General features: G+C 42.1%; 2 protein-coding genes across 3 annotated transcripts in view; one reads left to right on the top strand and one right to left on the bottom strand.

Moving 5' to 3' along the window:
• Positions 1-4,660: 4,660 nt before the first annotated feature.
• ZNF597 (zinc finger protein 597) lies at positions 4,661-15,296 on the bottom strand. Of its 2 annotated transcripts, XM_053555316.1 has the most exons (4): positions 15,197-15,296; positions 14,964-15,043; positions 14,086-14,212; positions 4,661-10,304 (listed from the first exon to the last, which is right to left on the bottom strand). In XM_053555316.1, exons 2-4 carry the CDS (start codon positions 14,994-14,996, stop codon positions 8,758-8,760), a joined length of 1,707 nt encoding a protein of 568 aa, XP_053411291.1. In that variant the 5' UTR covers positions 14,997-15,043; positions 15,197-15,296; the 3' UTR covers positions 4,661-8,757. The 2 variants fall into 2 exon arrangements, with proteins under 2 accessions (XP_053411291.1, XP_053411292.1); XM_053555317.1 differs by lacking the exons at positions 14,964-15,043; positions 15,197-15,296 and having other exon boundaries at positions 4,661-10,497; positions 14,086-14,205.
• A 217-nt stretch (positions 15,297-15,513) lies between these two features.
• The window catches only part of NAA60 (N-alpha-acetyltransferase 60, NatF catalytic subunit), a 33,606-nt gene continuing 25,178 nt past the window's right edge, over positions 15,514-23,941 (top strand). Inside the window, exon 1 of the mRNA XM_053555337.1 lies at positions 15,514-15,666. The gene's annotated coding sequence lies outside the window, so the exon portion shown is untranslated. The remainder of the gene's footprint in view (positions 15,667-23,941) is intronic.

Raw genomic sequence — 23,941 nt, forward strand, 5'->3', positions numbered from 1 at the left:
CGCACTAAGCTGGCAAAATAATCTGTAGAATGCTTTCATTCTCACTCAAGACTACCCAACTCTTTCATTTCTTTGTTTTTTGTTACCATCAGGGGCTTAGCGAGTTCCAGCTCCCAGTCACTGTCAGACTCAGATGAATTATTTGGAGGGTTGGCTCTATTTCTTGAGTGAGCCTGAGAAAGGAATTGTGTATGGGATGTGATCATATATCCATTGAGGCTTCCGGAGGGATGCTGATCCGAATCTGAATCCCTGCTCTGTGAATTTCCAGATGAAGGCTAAAGGCCTGACCCCTAGGCAGCAGCTGATAAAGTTGGGATATTAGTTATACAGTCAAACCCCTTCCAAGGATAAATTGGGAGCTGAGTGTTTCTGCCTACTCACTTTGCTCTGAGATGGGGGAAATGGCTACTAGTTGTAGTGCTTGCACACTCTTTTAAAACTACCTGTTTCTCATCCTCTTTCAGGAAAACACACCCACCTCTTTCTTCTCTATGTAGTCTATGAGGGCTTATGAATACAGACACATCAATTCCCAGAGCTAGATGAATTAGAAGCTAGTCCCTTAAGTGAAAGCTGTAAAAGCTGGGGTGCTCAATGTGTGGATGAACTCCATCCAGGGGGAAGCTTGAGGCCTAATTTTATGTTTGAATGAAATGGAGAGTCAAGGAGAGAATGTCGGTAAAGTGCCCACATGCCTATAGATCTCCTGGAGGTGTTTATCTGCCCCGTCAGTTACCAGATTCAGGCTAGTTAGAAGCCTAGTCCTCAGGCAGCAGTTGGAAAAATGTGTAGACAAATTATTTTCCAGGGAGAAACTGAGAACTGTGCATTTTTGCCTGCTTGCTCTACATTGAACCTGGGGGACACCCACCAAATGTGTTCACATAACTGCTTAAAATTCCCTCTTTTTTCTGTGGTCTCAGGGAACTCACAAATGCTAAAAACCCTATCTACTTCCAGAGCAGGTGATTTAGGAGCCAAGCCCTCATATGGGAACTAAGTTGGATAGCTATATGTGTGGCCCAAACACTTCACCCTTCAGGAAGCTTGGATTTGAAGATTCCCTCCCACTTGTGAGATGCTGTGCACAGGTTGAGATTTATGGTGTATATGGGTGTCTTGGATTTATCTACCCATTTTGATGGGGATATTATGGATATCTCAGTTGCTCAGGTGTAGAATCTCTTGACGGTTTGTTTTGTTTTTGTTTGAGACAGAGGTTTGTTGTTTTGTCTGAGACCCAGGCTAGAGTGCAGTGATACAATCATAGCTAACTGTAACCTCAAACTTCTTGGTTCTAGCCATCTTCCCACCTCAGCCTCCAAAAGTACTGGGATAACAGGTGTGAGCCACTGCACCCTGTCTAGTTTCTGAATTTCTCTTAGAGAGAGAATAGATCCACATGTAGCTGTTTATTTGGTGCATCCACAGAAGAAGGGAAAGTCCAGGAACCTCCTATTCTGTAGTCTTTCTGTGCCAAATCAGTCAACTAACAGTTGATGTCTATATAACAAGAATATGGAGCAGCTTGCCAAGTTCTTTTTGTTCCATGGTATTCAGGTTATCAAAAGTTTACCTTCCTTAGTACAACCTTTCTGGAAGAAGGTATGGAGAAACCACAAAGCACTCAAGCTAGACCTCCCATTTGATCCTGCAATCCCATTACTGGGCATCTACCCAGAAGGAAAAAAATCCTTTTATCATGAGGACACTTGTACTAGACTGTTTATTGCAGCTCAATTTACAATCGCCAAAATGTGGAAACAGCCTAAATGCCCACCAACCCAGGAATGGATTAACAAGCTGTGGTATATGTATACCATAGAATACTATTCAGCTATTAAAAAAAATGGAGACTTTACATCCTTCGTATTAACCTGGATGGAAGTGGAAGACATTATTCTTAGTAAAGCCTCACAAGAATGGAGAAGCATGAATCCTATGTACTCAATTTTGATATGAGGACAATTAATGACAATCATGGGGGGGAGGAAAAGCAGAGAGAGGGAAGGAGGGAGAGGGGTGGGGCCTTGGTGTGTGCCATACCTTCTGGGGGCAAGACATGATTGCAAGGGGGACTTTACCTAACAAATGCAACCAGTGTAACCTGGCTTATTGTACCCTCAATGAATCCCCAACAATAAAAAAAAAACAAAACAAAACTTTCCCTTCTTGGAATTCCCTGGGCAGTCAACCCTTCAGGTGTATCATCACATTGCCCACCTGGATACTTGCTCCTCTCCCACAAAGGGGACCCCCTAGGATGAGGACAGCACCAGCAATGATGTTACTGGGTCAGAAAACCTTTGATTTCACTGAACCAGAAGGTTCAAGGTCGGGTGTAGAGCAAAATTTCTCAAGTCTCCTTCCCTATTGTATTAGCTCAATACAATTGTCTTTGAAATACAAACATCACTTTTACCTCATTTCCTTCAAACATAGCTATTAGCAATTGTGCACCTTTGCTATACTATTCCCTTCAAGCCTATAGGACATCATTACATTTTTATTATGAGAAACTTTCTTAGTGTTTTTCTAAACTCCTTACAGCTTCTCTGGAAGCTGCTTGCCTATTAGTAACTGCACCAATGTTTATCTCCCTTTCTCCTATTAGTCTTTTAGCTGTAATCAACCGTATAAAACTGACAGAGCTATAGAATTTTCATTTATTCAATGCATAATTGTAAGCATTTACCTTGTCCCTGGTCTCTGCCCATATAGAGATGATTAAATTATTAGCTGCATAATTGCTATTCAATTACAAGCATGGTAGTTACTATATGGAAGGTAAAACAAAGAGGCAGGGATTGAGGGAAATTTTCTAGGTAAAACAGTCAACCTAGCTGAGTATTGCTGGATAAGGGTGGGGACAATGGAAAGAGAAATAGTCGTGTCTTTGATAATTGTGAGGTAGAATTCATAGGACTTGGTGATTGTATAGATGAGGTGTCTTAGTTCATTCTAGCTGTTTTAACAAATTACTATTAACTGGGTAATTTATAAATACCAGAAGTTTATTTCTCATAGTTCTGGAAACTGGGAAATGTAAGATCAAAGCACTGGAAGATTTGGTGTGTGGTGAGGGTCATTTCATAGACGGTACCTTCTTATAGGTCCTCACATGGTGCAAGGTGCTGGCTAGCTCTCTGCAATCTCTTTTATAAGGGCACTAATCTTAATTATGAGAGCTCTGCCTTCATATATAATCACCTCCCTCCTACTTATACCACAGCCTTAGAATGTCAACATATAAGGGGAACATGAACATTCAAACCACAGTTAAGGGGAGAAAGGGTATCTGTTGATAGCATGATTAATTACCTAGATGTGATAGCTTATACTGGCGGCAAACAGAGGGCTAAAAGCATGAGTTCAGTTAAGGACATGTGTGATTTTTGTTGGGAGGGGGATGCTATTTTGAATCAGTGTCTCACTCTGTTGCCCAGGTTGGAGTGCAGTGGCAAAATCATAACTCACTGTAGCCTCAATGCCAGAATCAAGCAATCCTCCTGCCTCAGCCTCCCAACGTGCTTGGATAATAGGCTTCAGCTACTATGCCTGGCTAGGGCATGTGTTTTGACAGTTAAGAGACATCCAAAAGATGATCTGTAGAAGGCACTTGAATATCAGAATCTGAAGTGCACAGAAGAGAAATCTTGAGTTAGAACTAAAGTGAGACCTTTTGTAGCCACTGAAATGTCCAATCTCACTTAGGGAGACCATTTACCAAGGTGAAAGGAGAGTTCATTCCAACTAACCAGAAGCACATTCGAATTTGGCTATTCAAAATGTTAAAAGAGTAAGAGGAGATCAGTGCTGGTTCTAAAGAGAAGATACTTTACCCAGCCCATGTGAGAATCAGTAAGTATCCATGTCAACAAGTGTATGCACGACAGGCCTGTAGCTTCATAATGATGAAATGGGTCAGAGGCTAGAAAGTGACGTAGGGTTCCTTCTCCACTCCCAGCGCGGTAATTTCCTGGAATCACGGGATGGAAATTCAGGTTTATCCTCAACATTCCCACTCATGTTACCCTCTTGCTGATGCGACGGAAAGACCTGAGGACTCCCTCAGCAAATATTCTCACCCCTACCGCCCGATTTACACAGACACCATCTAGAAGGGTTCAGTGGATGTGTGGCAAGGTCCCGGCCAAACCCATCGGCTGGATCTCCACCGCTCACGACAGCTAACCATACCTGGAGTGCGCAGGCGCTGCTGGAAGCGTGTACCGGAAGTGGCTTTGCACTTCCGTTTCCTGGGCAGCGGCCCACTGCAATGCATCTCCTCGTTACCATTTCCGCTGGTCTGTGCAGTTGGCTACAAACGTGGAGACCTAGGGTCTCCTCGAGCCTGCGCAAAGCCTTCTGGGAAACATACGCAATCGCTACCCTGACTCCCACCTTTAAGTGACAATTAATGCCGCTGCCCGGGGGAGACTAGAGGTGCCTGGCCCTGTATCCCTACCCCAGACCCCCACCTTTAAGTGGCAGCCCATGCCGCTACTCTGGGGAGACTAGAGGTACATGTGGCCCTGTACTCTGGACACTGGAAAGGCGACCGACATCTAGTGCGGTCTTCCGGAAATAACGCCGGAATTGTCTAAAAAGTTCAAACAGCCAGCAATTTTACTTACTTCATTAAATGGCGCGAAATCATTCATTCACCCTCTCCAAATCACAATCACGCCGGTCTTTAAAATTCACCTTATTACCATCTAAAACCATTGACGTGTAAAAAAGAAAGAAGTTCACCTCCTTGCTATCGTCACAAAATAGCATTTATTAGATGACAAATTGCACAGCAGATAAACATAATCACTGCCTGTTGAGAGCTTACAATCTAGAGCTAAGACAGATGAAAATGCACCAAAAACAGTGACAAACAGTAGAAGTGCATACAACAAATATACTTCTGAGGTATCCAAAAGAACTAGAGATTACAGCACATTCTTAGGTTTATACAGATGAATATTTATATTAAATCTCCCTCCCCCCCGACTTAATGCAAGAAGGAATGTCAATTTAAAAACAAGAGACAAAACACCTGTAGTCTGATGCGCCTTAGAAAGATGAGTAGTAATCATCTTTATATCAGATTAACAGTTCTCCTAAATCTACAAAACTAAAACACAGGAACAGATACACTTATAATGAAGATCATTTTGTTACTTTTTAAACAGATGGCCAAAGAAAAACACTTTCCTGCTAAAGTCCCACAGGGATAACAAGTTTAATGAACATTCAAAATAGACTCTTCACTCATATAACTTACCCGCTTTGTACACATATGCAGTAAGGTGCAGATTACTTTGAACAGCAGCTGCAGTTTATATTGTATGGCATCTTATGCTGCAGTCACCAGAACAATGCCACTTAATTATATGGAATCTCTCCAGGCAAAGACTCAAGATGACATCTGTGAAACGTCATTTGTGTTTTAATTCCTTGAATTATTGGGTTGGTTATTTTCTATGTTAAATGAGGAGCTGTGGATAGACTATTACCTGTAGCTCTAAACAAAACTATTTTTGAGTCCGACTCATTCAAGAAATAAACTCCACCTCTTCTTAAATTACAAAATGTAAACTGCAGACATCTAAATTATATCGAGAAAATGCTGTTTTCATCAATGAAATCAGAACCTGATATTCCAACAATCACGTTAAAGAATTTTCATCACTGTATTAACAATAAAAAAGAAATTAGTTTTAGTCAGTTTCTTCCACACCAAGTTTTTACTCTACAAGGTCTGTCAACATTTATGCTGTACAATGTAGCTATCCAAACCTAGCAATAAATTCTTGCATTTAGGTTTTTCATTTCTATATTAACTTTTATCCAGTATCTGTTAACAGCACCTAACACAGTAGGCTCTGAGTCAATGACAATTTTATGAAATCTCCATCAGTTGACACTAAACAGTAGGATGAAAAAGCCATCATTATAAAAACAGCCTAAAACTCATGAGTAGACACACCTTTTCCCTCAATTCCCTGGGGATATAGCAGCTTGAATTACATCCAGCGAATGTTTTTATGTACAAGTGCACAATAAGGCAACAATTGAAAATACACCTATTTCACAGTAACTGACGCTCAGGTGGGTTTTTTTTTTTTTTCATTTTTTTCTGCATACCAATCATCAATATTACACCAAAAAGCCACTTTAAATACACCATGCGTATGTTAATATTTCTGTAAAAGTATTATTTTTCTAATCTTCTATGGAGGTTTTTCATAATCTTCCTAAATATGGAGAATAAGTAAAATTGCAAAAAATAAGAGGTTAATTGGGAAGGAAGCCTCAACTGGGAAGGCAAAATTTTCATACTGAGGTGCAGAATAGGATGTATACTTTCTTAAGAGAAAAAAAGGGAAGGGATGAGAGTGTCCATCTTTTTTATTAGCTCCATTCTGTCCAAATGCCTAACACATTCTTCTCTACTTCCTTTTTTCCTTCTGCAGCAATTCCTTCTGCAGCAATTCTGCTAGTAGAGTTATGCTCTCAGTTATATTCCTCATCCTGCAACTCTTCATTCAGAGCCTCTCTTGTGCTAATTGGGCATCACGTTGGTTTCTCCTACTGAGAGCAGAAACAAGAGAGCAGGGAGTGTTCTTGCTTAGATTTAACAAAGATCCTTATATTCCAGAGTTGGCTAAAATGGAGACTATCTTTGTACACAATTCAAAGTACCCCATACAGATAGACCTACTGAAGACTGCAAGGCCTCATTCTTTTAACTTTAAGAACTTAAAGCCCTGGTAGACTGGTATCCTAAGAATGGAGACATCAGAAACAAAGAGCCAAGTCTGACCTTGACATACAAAGCACATGGTCTCCATGGTGGCTCTGCAAACGAGAATGACAAAAAGGGGGGGAATTAGGCAGCCTGGGTTAGGGTTGCTGGTTTCAGTTTTTCTGTCACCTAAATATTGTCTCCTTGTCTCTAATCAGTGTTAAGAGCTTAGCTCCAGTAGCCAGCATGTTTTTATATATTAAGTTCTGAATCTGCTATTCTGTAGGGTGACCATCTTCCAGTTACTACCTTCCATCCCAAAAAGCCTTTCTTTTTGCTCACGAGACTTCCTAAGAATAATTCCATTTTAGCAAATATTATACTTTCATACTATTAAACAGAATAATACATTACGCTCAAAAGCCCATATAAGTATTGTTTTGCTGACAGGTATGCAATCAATTTCATGTTAAAGAGAAATTCTATATGAGTGTATATTTACAACATTCTCTAATTCTTTAACATTAATAACCATACTATTTAACGATATTTTGCTCCAATATTTATGTATAACAACAGTATCTAAAGACATACATATTACCAAATATTTTGGTTAAAATCTAACAATGTTCTATATGTATTTTTCTTTGGAGATGGAGAGGAAATGTTATGAGTGTTTAAAAAAAAAAACCCAACTAAAAAAAAAAAAAAAAAAAAACCAACTAAAATATTCAGGACTATGCCCTGAAAAGTTTGAAATCTCACCTGATTACAGGAATCGGAGTTCAAACTTGAAGTCCTGAGGATTAGTCTTTTGCTGTGTAACTGTACATGTAAGGCAGACTTTGGGTAAAGCTCAAGGAGAGTGAAGCGGTTCCAGGATGCAATTTACACAGGGCAGCCTTCAAGATGACCATCCTCACCTACCGATCTCAGCCTCCCTGGCTGCCCAAGGTGCTAATACGTATACATGATGTAAATGCCAACAAATAATGCAGTGTTGCAGGATGCATGGCCTTGGGAGTTAGAGAGACCCAAGTTTAAATGCCAGCTTCACATAATGTGGTATTTTTTGTATGCTGGGCCAAGTACTGACTACCCTGTGAGGGCTTCAGTTTATTTATTTACAAACAAGGACAGTCTTTCGTCTGTCACAGATTTATTCTGAAGATTAAATTAGGTCGTATACCTAAAGTATCTAGCATGCTCACTAAGAACAGCTATAAGAAACAATTACTCATAATAAGACAGATAATGTGCTTCATAGAAATATGGAGGCAAGTCATATTGCCTCCACAGAGAGGAGGCAATAACCTTAGAGAGGAGCAAGTACTTCCCCTCCTCTCCAAGTCAAGTCCAACCTCCAGAAAAGGGTTATAGTCAGGTTGCCAAAACTCCTTGCAAACTGGGTCATAAATGCCAGTACTGTCCCTGGCATCCGATCTGAGAATGAGAACTCCATGAACACTAACAGCCATCAAGATACCAACTAGTACATCCACTGGGGAACTTTTTACAGGACAAGAGGAAAAAGACTTCTAAACACCTCTAAAAATTCACACGTAAAATAATTTCATAAAAATATTGCAAACAGTTATAGCCAAAAAAGTATAAAAAGGATATAAAACCATTTACTTTCCAAGATGCATCTGCAAAACTATCAAAAAATAAATAAAATCTTCCAAAACATAGAAACAACATAAACAAAATTAAAAGAACTCTAGCAGTAGCCTTCATTTTAATGAAAGCTGAATTTAAACAAAAATTCTGTATCTTTGTCTGGCTCATACGAATGTAATTTAAAAAACAACTGAGTTTGAACCCTGGCTTAATTCACTATGTGATATTGATTATGCTTCCTCTGTTATAAAATAGAAGTAATACTGCCTAAAAAACAAGGTTGTGGTAAAAATGAAATATACATGGAATATGTATAAAGTGCTTAGCACAGTGCCTGGCACATAAACAGTAACTATTTTCTTACTGTACAGATACTGAAAAGCCACCTGTTATATTTACTTGGTGTTTTTCATATGGGTGCGCTTATGAGTAATGAGATGCATAATTACCCTGAAACTTTTTCCACACACAGTACATTTAAAAGGTTCCTCTGCTGTGTGGCTCTTCTGGTGGTATACAAGATCTGACTCTGAAGTAAAACTTTTTTCACATGTTTTGCATTTATGGGGCTTTTCCTTTGCATGAATGTCCTGATGAGAAATAAGCTCAAAGAAAGATGGAAAGGTCATGTCACACTCAGAACACTGTAACGGTTTGAATCTTGAGAATGAAAAAAAATTGTCATCATCATCAGTGCGGCATTCACAGTCCTCCTTGTGGGCCTTCTCAGGGAGAGCAGGATATGAGGGCTCCTCAGCCTTCTCAGGGACAGCAGGATATGAGGGCTCCTCAGCCTTCTCAGGGAGAGCAGGACATGAGGGCTCCTCAGCCTTCTCAGGGAGAGCAGGACATGAGGGCTCCTCAGCCTTCTCAGGGACAGCAGGACATGAGGGCTCCTCAGCCTTCTCAGGGACAGCAGGACATGAGGGCTCCTCAGCCTTCTCAGGGACAGCAGGACATGAGGGCTCCTCAGCCTTCTCAGGGACAGCAGGACATGAGGGCTCCTCAGCCTTCTCAGGGACAGCAGGACATGAGGGCTCCTCAGCCTTCTCAGGGAGAGCAGGACATGAGGGCTCCTCAGCCTTCTCAGGGAGAGCAGGACATGAGGGCTCCTCAGCCTTCTCAGGGAGAGCAGGACATGAGGGCTCCTCAGTCTTCTCAGGGAGAGCAGGATATGAGGACTCCTCACAGCTCTTCATGTGCTGATTGTACTGGTCCTGAGGTGATGATGTTTGTGTTTTTTCATCCAAAGGAAGATCTTTTTTCTGACTGAAATATTTACTAAGGTTAGTACATTCATAGGGTTTTTCAACATTGTGCATTTTCTGATGCTCTTTCAATCCGGGGAGCCACATAAAACCTCTCGCACATACGCTACATGTATAGGGTTTCTCCTTTATGTGGCTATTCATGTGCCGAGACAGATGTGAGTGCTGGCGGAAGCTGGCGCTGCACTTGGCACACTTATAAGGCTTCTCACCATTATGGATTCTACTATGTGTCCTCAGGTTGGCTCTATGATTGAAAATCTTTCCACAATTACCACATTTATATTTCTTGTCTCCTGAATGAATTTTCTGATGCAAAAGAAGGTATGAATTATCACTGAAGCTTTGGTCACATTCAGGACACTTGTACACATTGTTGGCTTCTTCCCAGGGAAATTCTAGAATCTCAGAAAGTGTTCTGGTTCCTAAACATTGAGATAATTCTACTAATGGGGTATGGTTTTCAATGGTAATTAAAAGGCTTATGAACTTTTTCTTGTAAGGGGGAGCTGCACCTGATATTTTCTCTTCAGCGTTTCCAACTGCATCCTCAGAGGGGTATTCTGAGTACTGGACAAGGGGTGCAGTAATGGGGTAATTTTCTAGGGTAAGCTCTTCAAGTTTCACAGACTCTAGGCTTAACTGGTGATTCACCTCAGTCTTGTTTTCCTCTCCTGTTGATAAAAACAAAACAAAGCAAAACATAGACAACACCTTCCAGCAGTATGGGAAAAACAAGCTAAGTAGTTACAAGTAGACAAGAAAACTGTAGATTGGTTATCCTACAATACAGACACTGATAAATATACAAAATCAGGAAGACAGCAGACTCTCCTGGTTTCCCAAAAGATCCAGTTCTAGGTGAACCTGCAAGGGGGAGGAGCAGAGAATAGCTATAACTAAGTCAGAGGCCAGTGGGATAAGTGCTAAGGGCAATCTTGGTAGACATTGTCTAGAGGTGAAGTTTTCCAATTAGTCTGTTTAGGTCTCAAGAACTTTTCATCATTTAAGCTCTCTCAAGTAACAGCTGAGCAGACAATTTTAAAAACTGGATTAGGGTGGCACCTGCGGCTCAGTGAGCAGGGCGCCGGCCCCATATACCGAGGGTGGCGGGTTCAAACCCAGCCCCGACCAAACTGCAACAAAAAAAATAGCTGGGCGTTGTGGCAGGCGCCTGTAGTCCCAGCTACTCGGGAGGCTGAGGCAAGAGAATCGCCTAAGCCCAGGAGTTGGAGGTTGCTGTGAGCTGTGTGATGCCACGGCACTCTACCGAGGGCAATAAAGTAAAACTCTGTCTCTACAAAAAAAAAAAAACTGGATTAATATTTATTAAGAAAGAGGGCAATTTGAGTATTTTTCCATGTTAACAGAGAAATATACAGGTTACCAGAAATAGTTTTACTAGCACCAGGAGAGGTCTCCAAAATTTTTCTCACTGAGGAAAGATCAAGGTAGAGCTGCTGTGTGTACTATAGGCAGATAATAGCCAGTCATACTACAAGGATGGCTGACAGAACTTGAGCTTGTCAAAAAGCAGTCTTTTTTTCCAAATATTATTCTTAAAAAACACCAGCTCACAGAATCTACATGGGGTCTTATTAAGTTTGGCTTGTTACTGGTCTATATGTTCATGAGGAAACTACCCACGATCACAGAAGAACCACCAAAAATATTTAGGGCAATAATCAGAGTTCACACAATAGTTCATGTTCCCACCAGCCAAACTGGAAAGACCCTCTAATGCAATGGTTCTCAATCTTCCTAATGCTGTGGCCCTTTAATAAATACAGTTTCTGGGGCAAGACACGATTGCAAGAGGGACTTTACCTAACAATTGCAATCAGTGTAACCTGGCTTATTGTACCCTCAATGAATCCCCAACAATAAAATAAAATAAAATAAAATTGCATTGTTACAACTTGTATCTGCCCTGTAAAATTGTAATCAAGTGCATGACTGTATACTTATAAATTAATGTTTTCAAATAACTAATGCTATTGAGAAAAACCAGAACACTTAGAAGTCACTTTCATCCACATTTTTTATCAGTCAGGTGCCAACGACTCTAGAGTTTTACTGAGGTATTAACAAAACAAGTTATCCCATTTAGTGGGAAATGAAGAGCCTGTGACCCCCAACTTTTTAATATTAGTCTTGCTTCAGTATAAGGCAAAGAAAATCATGTATACATCACTACATTTACATCTCATAATCAGTGCATGAGTAAATAGCTTATAAGCAAAATAAAATTTATTTTAATTATTAATAATCTATGTTTGCATGGCTTGATGCCTGTAACACAGTGGTTACAGCACCAGCCACATACAATGAGGCTGGAGGGTTCAAACCCACCCCGGGCCTGCTAAACAACAACAACAACAAACAAATAAATAAATAAATAAATAAATACAGTTTCTGTGGGTCATGACCCACAGGTTGAGAAACACTGCCTTAGTGGTAGGTCAAATCATCCCTAGGATAAAGGTTGATCTGAACCCAATCTAACAAAGCAAAACAACACACTTTGAAAGAATCAAACTGGGCTTGGTGCTCATAGCTCAGTGAGTTGGGCGCCGGCCACATACACCAAGGCTGGAGGGTTCAAGCCTGGCCCAGGCCTGCTAAAAGACAATGACAACTGCAACTAAAAAATAGACGGGCATTGTGGCAGGCACCTGTAGTACCAGCTACTCAGGAGGCTGTGGCAAGAGAAACGCTTAAGTCCAAGAGTTTGATGTTGTTGTGAGCTGTGATGCCATAGCACTCTACCGAGGGCGACTTAATGAGACTCTGTCTCAAAAAAAAAAAAGATCAAATTATCTCAAGTAACTTAACTATATCCTCCAAGTAAGTCCAAAAATAGTTTTTCAACTACAAGAAAATCCAGCAATATAAGAGTTACAATGTCCAACATTCAATAAAAAAATACCAGGAAAGTAAGAAGCAGGAAAATATGACCCATAAGTAGGAGAAAAAAATCAACAGAAACATATCCAGAAATGACACACATGATAAAACCATCTGGAAAAAAATAATTAAATAGCTATTACAGATATATTCCATATGTTCAAAGAAATGGAGAAAAACATGAATATGACAAAGACAGAAGTAGAAGATATAAAATAGGAGTTTTATGGGATTGTTTACATACTCAACCTATAGTCCTATGTCAGAGATAAAACCTCAGGCATAGCAATACCTCTGCATGTAGTTCTTAGGTGAGAAAGACATAGCACCTCTTTAACAGCAAATCAATATTCAATCTTTTTTTTTTTTTTTTTGAGATAGAGCCTCAAGCTGTCACCCTGGGTATAGTGCCATGGCATCACAGCTCACAGCAACCTCCAACTCCTGGGCTTAAGCGATTCTCTTGCCTCGGCCTCCCAAGAAGTTGGGACTACAGGTGCCCGCCACCATGCCCGGCTATTTTTTGGTCATAGTTGTCATTGTTTGGCAGGCCCTGGCTGGATTCGAACCCACCAGCTCTGATGTACGTGGCTGGCGCCTTAGCCACTTGAGCTACAGGTGCCCAGCCATCAATCTCCAATCTTTAGCAAACGATAGCAATCTATATTTATGGGATTTCCCAAGTAAAACGACAAATTGACTGCATCAAATTATGGGCAAGACTACAAAGTATTGCCCTCTCATGCAAAATCAGTCATTGTATAAGATTTTTGTCCTTAAGAAATCTCTCTATGGCTCGGCTCCCATAGCACAGTGGTTATGGTGCCAGCCACATACACTGAAACAGGCAGGTTCAAACCTGGCTTGGGCCAACTAAACCAACAATGACAACTGCAACAAAAAAATAGCCAGGCGTTGTGGTGGGCACCTGTAGTCCCAGCTACTTGACAGACTGAGGCAAGACAATAGGTTAAGCCCAAGAGTTTGAGGTTGCTGTGAGCTGTGACACCTTGACACTCTACAGAGGGCAACACAATAAGACTCTGTCTCAAAAAAGAAAGAAAGAAAGAAATCACTCTATGCCTGTAATCTAGCACTATGGGCAGCCAAATCAGGCGGATCTCCTCTTGAGATGAGGAATTCGAGACCAGCCTGAGCCAAGAGTAGACCCCCATCTCTACTAAAAATAGAAAAACTGAGGAAAAAGGATCTCTTGAGCCCAAGAGTTTGAGGTTGCTGTGAGCTATGATGTCACTCTACCCAGGACTACAGAGTGATACTCTGTCTCAAGAAAAAGAAAAAAGGAAATCACTCTACTTAACAAACTCAAATATTGTAATTTGCTTGTCTGTACCCTCACATTAAACTGAAATTAAAAAAAAAAATGTCATGCTTTAAAACTTGCTCTTTCATTCAATTATCACATCCACATAAATCACCTAAGGATAAGTCCCATTCTCCCATACCAACATGTGGACAAGACATGAAATCCTCCTCCTAGAACTGATTAAAGTTCTAAAATGCAAGAAGAACAATTGCCTTCCTTACCCATCAAGGCCCCATCCTCAAAACACTCCTGTGTGGCATCTCTGCTGAGGGACCTCTGGACAGGGTTCAGACTCACACACTCCTCTTGAGAAAAATACACAGCCAGATCTTCAAATAGCATTGATCCCTAAAACAACAGGAGAGCCCAACTCAGGAAAGAGGTTGCAAGTGAGCCTCTTTCTCAGTCTAGAAAGGCTGAGCAGAGCCAGAAACATCATCAGGAGAATCATCATCATCATCATCATCTTCAAAGGAGAAAAGGGCTTGGTGTAAAAGGTTTCTGAGTACTGGGGTGGGGTATAAATGGGTTCTTACGGGTAAGGTGGGGGTTGGTAAGAGAGAAAACATGGGCATAAATTCTGAGACAGTGGTGTGAGAATGATGAAGTCTATTCTGGAAAATAATGGATGAGGTAGCAATTCTTGGGGATGGAAATCATTAATAAGGATGCTCTAAGATAAAGAATTAAACTGGGCAGCCCTAGAAGAATCACAAAAGAGATACAGGTTCCAGGGTTCTCCCAACATCCTTCCCTTTGTTATTTCCTTTTTTAGTTCCCCATGACACCTCTTAATGGTGTGTGATTAAGAATCACCTGGGCTTTATTATTATTATTCAACAGGTGTGGGGTAAAGGCTAGAAATTTGCAATTTTGAAAAGCGTTCCAGACACTCTGAGAAATTCTGTGAGAGATGCCTCCAAAGAGCTCTGCTCCCAGATGGTGGTTCATAAAGGAAGAAATTGGTAAACCCCTTCTATGTCCCTAGTCTAAAAATAAAGACAGCTTGACGAAAGGGCTATTAGGGGATCAGACGCACTCGCCTCATAACAGGAAAGTAGCGACGAACTTGGATGGAAAAAAAGGTACTGCATCTCACCTGGGCCTCGGTTGTCGCAAGCGTGGACGCCATCTGGGGGAATAGGGAGGGTGCCTTCTTCAAGGGACTTCGGGACAAAGCTGCGAGGGGAGAGAACAATCCCTAATGGGGCCAGTTCTGCTGCAAAGCTCCTCTACGTACCCCACAAGCCTCCCTCGATTCTGCCCAAACCCTTTAAGAACCTGAGCCAGTGGCTCCTCTCCCTGACCCAACCTCGAAAAGGACCCACTTACCAATCCGGGACTAATGACAGCCTCGCGCTGCCGGGGCAGACAAAGCAGAAAACGACGCCTAACGAAAACGCTACGCCGAAGGCCGCAGCCACTGCAAAACTCCCACGCTCCCATACTCCCCCCGCCCCCCCGCAACGCTGCGGGGAAAGCCGCCGGAAGCGGCCTGGCCCGTGCCGCAATGTCCATCTGCCCTTTGATTGGTCAACGTGCTCTCGAGGGGGCAGTCTTTCTGTTGTGTTGACCAATCGAACACCTTAAGTGAGGACTCATCGCGCACGGAGCAAGAACGAAGTAGTTTCCTCTTTTTCTCTAAGCAATTATTTCCGCTTCCGCTGACGGGGTCTCCGCCGTGAGCTCCGAGCGTGTAGATCCACTGAAGTGGAGTCTTAGGTTGACCTCTGAGGAACGTAATGTGTCCTACAAGAAAGAAAGCGACAAAGCAGGGCGACTTCAGAACTCGAAAAGAATCGGTAACGAAATATGGGCTCAGCCAGCAGTGCCCTGGAGGCCTGAAATTTGGGCCTGGCCCTGGCGAAGTGAATGAGAGTCCAGGGTCTCGGGCCTAGACTAACCTGAGCAGCCTGCTGTGTCTTAGGAGAATTGTGGAGCAGTGGAATGTAAAGGGGTGTCTTTTTATAAGTTCACAAAGTTCAGATTGGTTGCTGGGTTGCTAGTTTCTGATCCAAAGTATTCTGGAGGCATTATTTGTTGTACGCCGCGGCTGCAAACCAATCGAGCCACTTTCAGCTTAGACCCCCTGGCAGACCTCAAGCGAGAGTAGAGACATTGGTTTGCCCCACAGTACGTTGTTTGCCTCGTAATACCTCACATTCGACTTACCCTAATGCCAGACATTCCCCGTGTTACTGATACTGGGTGCTGTGGTACAGAGATTTGGAATTAGGTAATTGAGCTCCTTCCCAAGTCCTGCCACTTACTGGTTGGTAATCTTTTTTTTCTTTTTCTTTTGTCGCCCTTGGTAGAGTGCTGTGGCGTCATAGCTCACAGCAACCTCAAACTCTTGGGCTCAAGCGATTCTCTTGCCTCAGCCTCCCGAGTAGCTGGGACTCAAGGTGCCCGCGTCATCTATTTTTAGAGATGAGGTCTTCCTCTGGCTCAGTCTGGACTCGAACCTGTGAGCTCAAGCAATCCACGCTCCTCAGCCTCCCAGAGTGCTAAGATTATAGGCGTGAGCCACCATGCAGGCCCTGGTTGGTAATTTTGACATTTACAACTTTACTTCCTTCAGCTGCAGAAGGTTCAGAATGCCTCTCTTGCCTAACTCAGAAGGTAATTTCAAAGATTATGAGATAAAGTAAGTGAAAGAAATTGTCAGTTTACAAAGGCGTTTGTTTGGGAAAGAAAAAGATGAGGATGGTAAGTTCCTTGACAGAAAAGTCTGAGTAAATCTCAACATATTTATTTTATTTTATTTATTTGAGACAGAGTCTCACTATGTTGCCCTCGGTATAGTGCTGTGGTGTCACAACTCACAGAACCTCAAACTCTTGGTCTTAAGCTATTCTCTTGCCTCATCCTCTCAAGTAGCTGGGACTACAGGCGCCTGCCACAATGCCCGGCTATTTCTTTTTGTTGTGGCAGTTGTCATTGTTGTTTTAGCTGGTCTGGGCTGGGTTAGAACCTGCCAGCCTCAGTGTTATGTGGCCAGCACCCTACCCACTGAGCGATGGGTGCCACCCTCAACATATTTTATTATTCAAGTTCCAGGCAAGTGCCTGCACCTAAAATTTTACTCAATGAGTGGTTTGCGTGGTTATTAAAACAGTATCAGGAGGGTTAACGACTTACATGATGGGATTTGGTGGACCATCAGGATAGTCTCAGCAAGTAACAGAAAAGCCACTAACACATTTTTAAAGTGGCTCAGTGACAATATCAAGGTCCCGGTGCTTCCATATTTCTCCTCTGCCATCCTTATGTTCATGAAGGTGACACTGGATTCTAGGTAATAAATGCAGAAATGTATCATGTCATGTAGGCATCCTAAACCAGTCATTACCAAAAAAAAAAAAAAAAAAAAATCATCATAACTGGGTCATTGGCAGTGGCTCACAACTGTAATCCTAGCACTTTGGGAGGCAAAGGCAGGAGGATCACTCAAGGACAGGAGTTCAGGACCAGCCTGAGCAAGAGCAAAAAATAGAAAAATTAGCTGAGTGCGGTAGCACAGACCTGTATTCCCAGCTACTCCAGAGGTTCAGATAAGAGAATTGCTCCAGCCCAAGAGTTTGAGGTTTCAGTGAGCAATGATGGCACCACTGCACTGTAGCCCAGAAAAGAAAAACTTAACTGGCTTTGGCCCGTTAACGCTTCACCCCCTGGCACTGGTGGAAGAACCCAGTCTTGCATGATCAACTACCTGCCCCAAATCAGGACTCTGTTGGAAAAGGAAAAGCCTAAGTAGAAACAAAGTCAGGTAGTAAACTAATAGTATCTGCCACAAGTGATACCTCTTGACATCTAGCTCAGAGTTAGGCCTTGTAGGAATGGGTCACAAACAAGGTACCTGAGGATCCCACGACCAGGGAAAAAAATGTTTTAAGGACAGGTAGAAGAACAATAAGAAACTTGCCTATAGGCTAAGCCTATGTAAAGCATGTATGTTAAAGAAAAACTAACCAAGGGGCGTTGCCCGTAGCTCAGTGGGTAGGGCACCAGCCACATGCAGCAAAGCTGGTGGGTTTGAACACAGCCTGGGCCTGCTAAAAAAAAAGAAAAATAGCCGGGCATTGTGGCAGGTGCCTGTATTCCCAGCTACTTGGGAGGCTGAGGCAAGATAATTGCTAAAGCCCAAGAGTTTGAGGTTGCTCTGAGCTGTGACAGCACGGCACTCTACTGAGGATGACATAGTGAGTCTCAAAAACAAAACAAAACTAACCAGCCTGGTATACAGAGACCTAAACCAAAGGAATGTTTGTCATAAAGTCATGATGCTGCTCACAGTCATGCTTTTTCTTGCTTTGTGTTTATATTTAATGGTATTCTTATTCAGAGATGTCTCATTTGGGGCTCAGATTCTCCCGATCTGGATTTGTGGCTCTTTCATCAAGAATAGAGGCTTTCGTGGTTCTTTTCTCTGTTCTCGTTGTTACAAAGAAATAAATAGTAGTTTCCAATGACTAGAAAGGGAGCTTGTGGCATTAACACTCAGTGGATTACCAGAGATAGGGTTATCTCTGAAATGAGAGGGGAAACAAAATCTCTAAACTTTCTAAGAGCTAAAAACATCGGAGATCATTTTAACTATATATTCATCATAAATTCACATGATGTGTTTTAATCATCAGAACTTAACACTCCTGCCACCACCACATTTTTCAAGTGTCTGCATTTCTGCCTTTAACATAATACCAACAATAATAACAACCTGTTTGTATTGAAATTCTTTCTATAGGCAAGCATCTGTTTTCTCTGTGAAAGTTATCTTTTTAAATATTGAAGATAACCTTTATTACAAAAACAGTATATGTGCATTTTAGAAAGTTAAGAAATACAGATAAAAAATAGAAAATAAAAGCACAATATTTATATCACCCGTAGATCACTACTGTTTATTCCATTTCCTTGGTGACTTTTAACATGATTGCCAGAATTAACTGCTGATTAGATTTGGGGTGTTTTTCATTCCCAGAAGTACTGCTTTTTAGAGCTCATAACTGAAAAGTAAGTATATCTCTGGTTCTTACAGCCTACTGTATCCTCATGAGAAGTTATTAGTGATCAGAAATTGCCACAGGACCTTCTCATGTGCCTCTAAAGTCTAGGTAAGCAAGATTATCTTTCTCCTAACTTTAGCGCAGGTTTTTATTTCCGGTGTTCAGAATGCCTGACTGAGTAGTTAGAACACTGGTGTTTACTAATCTCCAGTTTCTTATCAAGAGAAAAATGGATACGATTCGTGCCTGCAAATTTTACTTGTGTAAAGAACAAGAGGCTCTCATCAATTTTGGAGCTGGGATCACCTCTATATTAATATATGTCTCTTCATCAAAAAAAGGCTTAGAGCTCTAAAATGTACCTCCAGTATCTTAATCCCATTACGAAAAACTATGTCGCCCTGAGTAGAGTGCTGTGGCGTCACAGGTTACAGCAATCTTCAAACTCTTAGGCTTAAGCGATTCTCTTGCCTCAGCCTCCCAAGTAGCTGGGACTACAGGCACCTGCCACAACACCTGGCTTTTTTTCTTTGTCTTTTCTTTTTTTTTTGAGACAGAGTTTCACTATGTCCCCCTGGGTAGAGTGCTGTGGCATCACGGCTTACAGCAACCTCAAACTCTTGGGCTTAAGCAATCCTCTTGCCTCAGCCTCCCAAGTAGCTGGGACTACAGGCACTTGCCACAGCACCTGGCTATTTTGTTGTTATTGTTGCAATTGTCATTGCTGTTTAGCTGGCCCAGTGGGTTTGAACCTGCCAGCCTTGGTGTATGTGGCCCGCGCCCTATCCACTGAACTATAGGCACTGCCAAAAGAGAATTTTCTTGGAAGCAAAATTTTTGGTTCCTGGTTGTAGTAGTTTTGATCCATGCAGATACTATTAATAAGTCCCTGTGGCCAGCAGATGCCTTTCCCCTGGACTTGCTTTGACCAGGGTCTTCTGAGCCAAGGGAGAACTAAATGACTTTAACTCGTTAGACTTACTAGGAAACATTGGAACAAGGGGTGGAATCATTGAGGGTGGAATCATTTCTTGTGGGACAAATACATTGAATATTCCTTGTAGTAAAACATGATATCTGACTACAAGAATGGTCTTGAGGAAAAACGTGGTTCTTGTATAAAATGCTTAATAGAGTGCCTGGCACATAGCCCTGGGGAGATACATTTTTCTCATTTGTGTTTTCAAAGTTTGAATGGATATATCATACATGTCTTTCTTAGTTTTGCCAGTTCATCTTACAGTGCTGTATAGTATATAGGCTCCTGGAAACAGCAGGATGTTGTTAGTCTGCTGTCACCTAGGGAGTATATCTCAAGCTCTAATGTGTCCCTGATTCAGTGAAGATGCTGTTCAGTGCAAATTCACATTCAGCCTGGTTGGGGCCTGAGGTGCTGCATTTTTAACAAGCTCCTAGGTGATGCTGGTGCTTCTGGACCAGAGATCATACTTTGAGTAACAAGGATTTAAGTGGGGTTTATATGATTGAAGGGGCTCACAACTACATGTTCTAGCCAATGGGAAAGGAGAGTGAGGGGGGAGAGAAATTTCCTTTTTTTCTTTTCTTTTTTGAGAAAGAGTCTCAAGCTGTCACCCTGGGTAGAGTGCTGTGGGGTTAGAGCTCAAAGCAACCTCAAACTCTTGGGTTTAAGCAATCCTCTTGCCTCAGCCTCCCAAGTAGCTGGGACCACAGGCGGCTGCCACAATACCCAGCTATTTTTTTTGTTGTTGCAGTTGTCATTGTTGTTTTAGCTGGCCTGGGCTGGGTTCAAACCCGCCAGCCTCAGTGTAGGTGGCTGGTGCCCTACCCACTGAACTACAGACATCACTAATTTCCTTTTTATTTAATAGTAGGTTTTAGTTTTACAGAAAAATTGAGCAGATACTATACACTTTCCCTTTCTCTCTCTCTGCATAGATTTCCTGATTGTTAACATCTTTCTGGAGTCTGCAAACATTTCTTTTTTTTTTTTTCAAACATTTCTTATAATTGGGGAAGTAATTATTATTATACCCAACCATCATTATAACCAAGGTTTATTTACAGAGTATATGTATTATACATTGATTAGCAGTTTCCTTTTTTTAACCCCACCTTTTTTTTTTTTTGAGAGAGAGAGAGCCTCAAGCTGTCACCCTGGGTAGAGTGCTGTGGCATCATAGCTCACAGAAACCTCCAACTCCTGGGCTCAGACGATTTTCCTGCCTCTGCCTCCCAAGTAGCTGGGACTACAGGCGCCTACCACAATGCCAGGCTATTTTTTGGTTGCAGCTGTCATTGTTGTTTGGCGGGCCCTAGGCTGGATTTTTTTTTTTTTTTTGCAGTTTTTGGCCGGGGCTGGGTCTGAACCCGCCACCTCCAACATTTGGGGCCGGCGCCCTACCCCTTTGAGCTACAGGCACCGCCCAAGCCCTGGGCTGGATTTGAACCCACCAGCTCAGGTGTATGTGGCTGGCGCCTTAGCCGCTTGAGCCACAGGCGCCGAGCCTTAACCCCACCTTTTTATTTTGAAAATTTAAAACCTCTTGAATATTTGAAAGAATAATGCAGTGAACACCTATGTGCCCTTTATCTAGCTTCAGCAGTTGTTAACATTTTGGTAATTTTCTTTTAATGACGTGACACAGTTGTTGCCTGCGTCACTCTCATCCTGTTCACTAATAAAAAAAAAAAAAATTGGAACATAGCCTAATCCTGCTGCAAGAGATGCCTAGAAATAAAAGCCTGGCTTGGCAATCATTATCCCTGCTATGTGGGGTAGGATTCTATCACTGCAAGAATATATGATATGGGCAGGCTCAGTTTCTCACACCTGTAATCCCATCACTTTGGGAGACCAAGGTAGGTGGATCACTTGAGGCCAGAAGTTTGAGACCAGCCTGGGCAACACAGTGAGACCCCATCTCTAAAAATAAGTTTTGTAATAAAAATTTTGAAATGATGGCACGGCAACTATAGCTCAGCAGCTAGGGCACCAGCCACATTCACCAGAGCTAGCGGGTTCAAATCCAGCCCTGGCCTGCCAAACAACGACAACTATAACCAAAAAACAGCCAGGCATTGTGGTGGGTGCCTGTAGTCTCAGCTTCTTGGGAGGCTGAGGCAAGTGAATCACATAAGCCCAAGAGTTTGAGGTTGCTGTGAGTTGTGACGCCATGGCACTCTACCCAGGTGACAGCTTGAGACTCTGTCTCAAAAAAAAAAAAGTTGAAATGATAATAATATATCATAAACTATTATTTTAAGAAAGGATTGGGAAGGAATGAAACAGTGGATACCCGGGGACAATACCCTCTCATACTTCTGACACACTGATTCATCAAATCTTGTTTTCCCATTTTTTTTTTCTTAGCTCTAATAGGAATTAAAATGTTCAACCTTAGAACCATATGTTCATATGTTCTCTTCTAACTTGATTCTGGAAAGCTTGGGGTTAAATTTATAGCCCACCTCTAGGAAGTATAGGACTTCATAGTATGCATTTTACACACCCACAGTACTCTTTAGATTTCCACCCTAATTTTCTCTTTGCCACATTTATTCTTGCCATATTGTGTAGATCTTTCTAATCAGTCATATATCTTTTTTTTTGCAAGAGGTTCAATTAGAGATGATTTTAATAATGACACACTAAATATAATTGGGGTGCTCAAAATGTTCTGAATGGCTCCAAACACTTTACCATGGCTACTTTGCTTACAATAGCATATTTTCCGAACCTAAACCTGTAACTCCACAGAGTTGTAAATAGTACTATATTGATCTACATTTTGTTTAAGTGATTTTCAGTTGATTTTTAAAAATAAGAACTTAGGGGCGGTGCCTGTGGCTCAAAGGAGTAGGGCGCCAGCCCCATATGCCAGAGCTGGCGTGTTCAAACCCAGCCCTGGCCAAAAACTGCAAAAAAAAAAGAACTTAGTAGGCATTATGGTGCACATTTGTAGTCTCAGCTACTGGGAAGGCTTAGCAGGAGGATTCCTTGAGCATAGGAGTTCAAGTCCAGCCTGGGAAACAGAACAAGACCCCTTTCTCCAAAAAAAAAAAAAAGAGAGAGAGAGAGAGAAAATAGAGTTTAGCACCGTGACTCATGCCTATAATCCGAGCACTTTGGAGGGTGAGGTGGGAGGATCTCTTGAGTCCAAGAGTTTGAGACCAACCTGGGCAACATGGCAAGACCCCACTTCTACAAAAAAATTTAAAAATTACCCGTGTGTATGGCTCAGTGCCTGTAGCACAGTGGTTACAACACCAGCCACATACACCGAGGGTGGCAGGTTCGAACCGGCCCTAGCCAGCTAAAGTAACGATGACAATGGCAACAAAAAATAGCTGGCCGTTGTGGTGGGTGCCTGTAGTCCCAGCTACTTTGGAGGCTGAGGCAAGAGAATCGCTTGAGCCAAAGAGTTTGAGGTTGCTGTGAGCTGTGACACCATGGCACTCTACCAAGGGCAACATAGTGAGACTCTGTCTCAAGAAAAGAAAAAAATTACCCATGTGTGGTTTTGCACACCTGTAGTCCCAGCTACTCGGTAGCTTGAGGTATGATGATCATGTAAGCCCAAGAGTTGGAGGCTGCAGTGAGTATGATATCATCACTGTGCTCCAGCCTGGGCCAGCTAACCAACAATGACAACTGCAACAACAAAAAACTGGGCGTTGTGGTGGGTCCCTGTAGTCCCAGCTACTTGGGAGGCTGAAGCAGGAAAATTGCTCTTAAGCCCAAGAGTTTGAGGTTGCTGTGAGCTGTGATGCCACAGGAGGGAGACATAGTTAAGACTCTGTCTCAAAAAAAAAAATAAATAAATAAATTAACCCGGGGCGGTGCCTGTGGCTCAAAGGAGTAGAGTGCTGGTCCCATATGCCAGAGGTGGCAGGTTCAAGCCCAGCCCCTGCTAAAAACTGCAAAAAAAAAAAAAATTAACCTGGCATGGTAGTGCAAGCCTGTAGTCCCAGATACTCTGAAGGCTGAGGCAGAAGGATCACTTGCCCCCAGGAGTTTGAGGTTGCAGTGAGCTGTGATGATGCCACTGCACTATAGCCCAAACAACAGAGTAAGAGAGACCCTGTC

The sequence above is a fragment of the Nycticebus coucang genome, chromosome 12 (genome assembly GCF_027406575.1).
Source record: "Nycticebus coucang isolate mNycCou1 chromosome 12, mNycCou1.pri, whole genome shotgun sequence".
Classification (NCBI taxonomy): Eukaryota; Metazoa; Chordata; class Mammalia; order Primates; family Lorisidae; genus Nycticebus; species Nycticebus coucang.